This window comes from Mus caroli, chromosome 9 (genome assembly GCF_900094665.2).
Source record: "Mus caroli chromosome 9, CAROLI_EIJ_v1.1, whole genome shotgun sequence".
Lineage (NCBI taxonomy): Eukaryota > Metazoa > Chordata > Mammalia > Rodentia > Muridae > Mus > Mus caroli.
The window spans coordinates 75206789-75211146 of NC_034578.1; the positions used below are offsets into that span (position 1 = coordinate 75206789).

The 4358-nt window shown below is 48.1% G+C and overlaps 2 protein-coding genes across 2 annotated transcripts in view; both read left to right on the top strand.

The window, feature by feature from the left end:
- The window catches only part of LOC110302372 (glutathione S-transferase A2-like), a 73446-nt gene that overhangs the window by 21480 nt on the left and 47608 nt on the right, over positions 1 to 4358 (top strand). The gene's annotated exons all lie outside the window — the stretch shown is intronic.
- On the top strand, positions 2886 to 4358 carry LOC110301655. The gene is made up of 3 exons (XM_021172219.1): positions 2886 to 3119; positions 3381 to 3551; positions 4148 to 4358. Exons 1-3 carry the CDS (start codon positions 2993 to 2995, stop codon positions 4207 to 4209), a joined length of 360 nt encoding a protein of 119 aa, XP_021027878.1. The 5' UTR covers positions 2886 to 2992; the 3' UTR covers positions 4210 to 4358.

Consider the following 4358-nt stretch of genomic DNA (forward strand, 5'->3'; position numbering starts at 1 on the left):
ATTGAACTAAGGACCTGTGGAGGAGCAGTCAGTGCTCTTAACTGCTGAGACATCTTTCCAGAACAGAAAACTCTTACAAAGGACATTTAATTGGGGTTGGCTTACTGGTTCAGAGTTCAGTCCATTATCATCATATTGGGAAGCATGGCAGTGTCCAGGCAGGCATGGTGCTGGAAGAGCTGAGAGTTCTGATCCAAAGGCAGCCAGGAGAGGACTGGGTGCAGCTTAAACTTAGGACCTCAAAGCCCACCTCCACAGTGACACACTTCCTCTAACAAGGCCACACCTCCCAATAATGCCACTCCGTATGGCCAAGCATAGTCAACTATTATAATACAGCAGTATGTCTTTTAAAGTACTGTGTAGGACAGGCTCAGTGGTAGAGGCCTTGCCTGGTACAAATTTGTCTTCAGGGTGAAATGCCAACTTTGAAGGCCTTGGTAGCCAGGCAGTGGGGAGTTAGATGGGAGATCCTTCAAGGAGGCATTATGAGCCCACCATGACACCTTAGCCTAAGAGGAGCTTTCCCAGGGTTGTTGGACCCTGTAGGGATTTGGGACTGGGGAAAACAAGAGGCCCAGGGTCAAGCCACAAATACTTAGTTTGGAACACAACGGGAGTATCTGTACTTCTTCCTGCAGGGAACTGTGTTGCTAGGTATGTGGTTTAAATAGCCAAAGAGGAAAAGAAAGCTCTACAAGGGTCCCTGTGAGATAACAAGGGTTTATAGCCCAACTGTGTGATCGCTAGACCTCTACAACAAGTGAGGACAGGGTGTGCTACACGGCACCAAGCAATGTGACTTCCAAAGTTTCCCACCAGTATGTGAGGGGTAGGGTCTGGCATACTCTCATAGCCTCCAGACGTCTTCCTGTGTCCTTACCACAAGCTCTGTCCTCTTATACTAAACCTGGGACATTGGCCTTCACCTCTGGTGACAGGCTTGTCACTAATCCTGGGAGGCTGGTCATTTGGCCCATCAGGAATGAAAAAAGAGTGGGGGAGTGCTTGTCCTACAGGTTGACACTTGTTACAGGCCAATAGATATTGTCATACCCAGGTTCCAGTCCCAACCTTTGTCTTTGCTGAGGCTGGGTAGGACAACAATAAAGAATTTCTACCCGGGGGAACTCTTAGCAGTGTGGAAAGAGCAGTGTTGCTCCCTCAACTGGAGCTGTGGAACCTCAAGGTTTGGTGGCTGTGGTTTAGTGGCATTAATGAGGTCCATGATCTGCTTTAGGACTCTGGAATAATCCTCAGTGGGACAGTAACTGACCCTGGACCCTGGCCATGTGGCTGCCACTCCCTGTTCAGTGTCCAAGGCTTCCCTGTGGCTTTCTGTGTTCTACACAGATCTTTACCCTCAGAGTCTGAGGGGTGCTGGCCACCCCAGTGATGAAAGTTATGGAAGAAGGGATTATGAATTATATGTCCTGCTCACAGTCCATCTTTAGGGAAAGCCAAGGCAGGATACTTGAGGCAGGAACTGAAGCAGAGATCATAAAGGAATGCTGCTTACTAGGTTGCAATGCATACCACACACACACACTCACACACTCACACCCCTATTATCTAATTAACAATTACAACAAAAGCAAAGCATTAAGACAGAGTGACTGTAGCCACCTGTCTCCATCCTTACTGGCTAGAGTTTGCCTGGGCCAAAGAGGAAGCTTGTCTGCTGAGACACCCACAAGCAAAAGAATCCAGGAGCACACATGCCTCGCAACCCTCCAACACTTGAGCTTCCTTGCTCTCCCTCAATCTTATTTTTATTTTCTATGTCAAAAACCCATGTTTATTAAGGTAAGTGTCTAAGAGCACACATGTAATTAGTCAAACTAGAACTGTGCCCAAGAGAGGATTCTGCCAACTACCTCCCTGATTGCTTCCAGCTCTGAAGAATCCTGGCAGAACTCTACTCAGTCTTTTCTGATGGTGTCAGGATCCACAGTCCTGTGTCAGGGACTGCAATATCCCCCAGTGTTTGTATCTCAGATTCTTGAGCACAATACAGACACTCACAGGCATGCCAATGTATTTAATCCCTTAGGCATGCTAGTGAGGTTGGGAAGCCCAGAACAGCCTATAAGGTAGGGTGACTTGAAAGCATCACGTTTCTGTCTGGCTCCCCATCCCTTGTAGACCCTATCCTGCTCTGAAAGTCTACCAACCATAAACAGGTGTGTCAGTGACACAAGAGAGACTAGGGTAGCAATGAGTAGGAAGACACAAGGCAGGAACAGGCTGGGAACAGAAAGAGGTCTGGCTGAGGTTGCTGAGCTAAGAGAAAGAGGCCATGGGGAGATCCCCCTGTGAGCAAGCAGGCTGGCTCCCTCCAGGTGTCTGCTGTTTTAGGGAATTTAGAATCCCCAAGTAGAGAGAATCCTGCATTCTCATCTCTACTCAGACTTTGAGCCTAAGTTCAGACTCATTTACCTCAGGGTTTGGGGCATTGGGTTCCTCCTAGGCAGTCTTGATTTCAGCCAATAAGTAGCTAAATGCCTGGAGTGAACCTGAAGTCTATACCTGGAGTCTACAATGCTAGACCCTGGAGGTTAGGTATAATGTTGAGGCTGCAAGACAGGGCAGGCATATTGGAAGAGGAGATGGGCAGTTATGAAGCTATGAGTTCTTTACCGATAAGAAAATCCTCAGAGGTTGTGTGGGCCTCATAGACAGCAGCCTCCCCTGACTCCTTGACATGTGCTGCCCTTGGTCAGAGAGAGCCATATTTGGCTAGTTCATTGGCAGAAAATCCCTGCCAATGTGCAAGCTTTGGAGCCTTGAGTAATTGTATAGATCTGAGCTGGCAGGAATGTGTGCAAATGTTTGAAAGAGAAGAAATGAAGCACTGGTTAATAGGCCAGTGAGCCTGGAACCATAGCGTGCCTTGGGGGCGGGGCTTGGGGGTGGAGAGACAGGAAAGCAGACAGAAGGCAGCATTTAGAAGAAGGTGGAGCCAATCTGAAGAACTTTTGCAGGGAGGGTGATGATGTCTCAACTTCACATATGTTATGGCCCCGTTTGTGAGATGCAACATCACCTTCCATCTTTCCTGGACCCCCTGGAGTTTGTGCTTGTGTACCTAGAGACCTGGGTCTACAAAGGATTGTTTGGTGAGCTTGGTGGGAACTTAGACCCTTTGAGAGTAAACTGGCCAAACATGGTCTGGCAATTGCTACCAGACTCCCGAAGGGTTCTAGTGCAGCATCTCTTAGAAAGGAAGAGTAGCCATCAGCTCTGTCTAGGTGGACCCCACACAAGTCCCCTTTATCTTCAAGTCTTAAGATTGTCTCTCATATCTTAACTGTTCTCTGCTTGGGGTTTATTGCTGCTGCTGCTGCTGCTGCTAGCTAAGCATCCTTTTCCCTTCCCAGATTTGAGGCCGGAATTATTGCTATACTTTTTGAATATGCACGTTCTTATTACATCTGATGGTGATTTCAATGTAACAGTCGTGTACATTTATGGACCCAAAGGGATTAGGATATTTGCAATGTTTGTGATTGTGTCGCTAGCTTGCAATCTCCGGATCAAACGACATCGAGGTAAACGGCTTCATGTACCTTGGTACAGGGTATTTTATTTCTTTGTGGGGGGTGGGAGGGTCTGAAAAATTGGCTTTTTCTACCATTTGTGTTCCCCCTAGTTAGTTGCACTGCCTAAGGCCCAGGGCAGAGTTCTGAAAACTACCACTCAATCTAACTACTCCAAGGTGTGGGTTCTGGTTTCAGAGGAAGACCAGCACGATGCAGCTGGGAAAGTTGACTGTGTGGTTGACTCAGATGGGGAGGATCTAGTCTGCTTCTGCTTTCCAGGTGTGGAGTTGAGTGCCTAGGTAGCTCCTCTCTAGAGGAACGGATTCTATCCAATGGATCCCTGGTCCATCACTTGGGTTCACCGATTGTGCATCTCAGCTGTGAGTCTGAGGGCCAGAAGCTTCAAGGTCACCCGGGAACTGGTTAAAAATGTTTACCTACCCAGGTACCCTCTCCATTACCACAAGCAGAAACTGGAGAGGCAAGGCATAGCAGCCAGTGTTTAAATAAGCCCTCCAGAAAATTCTGATACAGGCCCAAGTNCAGAATCATTCCTGGAAACTCACCTCTGCAAGCATGTACCTGACCAGCCACTTTCTCTTTAGCCAGAGCCTGGGCCAGAGGCCTGCAAAGTCCTGTGTGGTGGAACCGGAGGTACTTCATTTAAGAGGATGCCTGTCCAGGACCCATTGTTCAGATGTCCTTTGCCATAATGTTAACCTTGGAACAGCCTTGCCTGTGGAGAAGCCGGCTTGACCATGATGCCAAGTTCCAGATCTTTTTGTGCCAGGACAGGTGGGGAGGGAGGTTTTACCA

What these genes read in the sequence shown, in the direction of transcription:
- LOC110301655 (XM_021172219.1), top strand. Translation starts at nt 2,993, where the DNA reads ATGATGTCTCAACTTCACATATGTTATGGCCCCGTTTGTGAGATGCAA. An exon ending in GGTCTACAAAGGATTGTTTG is followed by an intron (nt 3,120 to 3,380) that starts GTGAGCTTGGTG and finishes TTCCCTTCCCAG; the next exon opens with ATTTGAGGCCGGAATTATTG. An exon ending in CCGGATCAAACGACATCGAG is followed by an intron (nt 3,552 to 4,147) that starts GTAAACGGCTTC and finishes CTTTCTCTTTAG; the next exon opens with CCAGAGCCTGGGCCAGAGGC.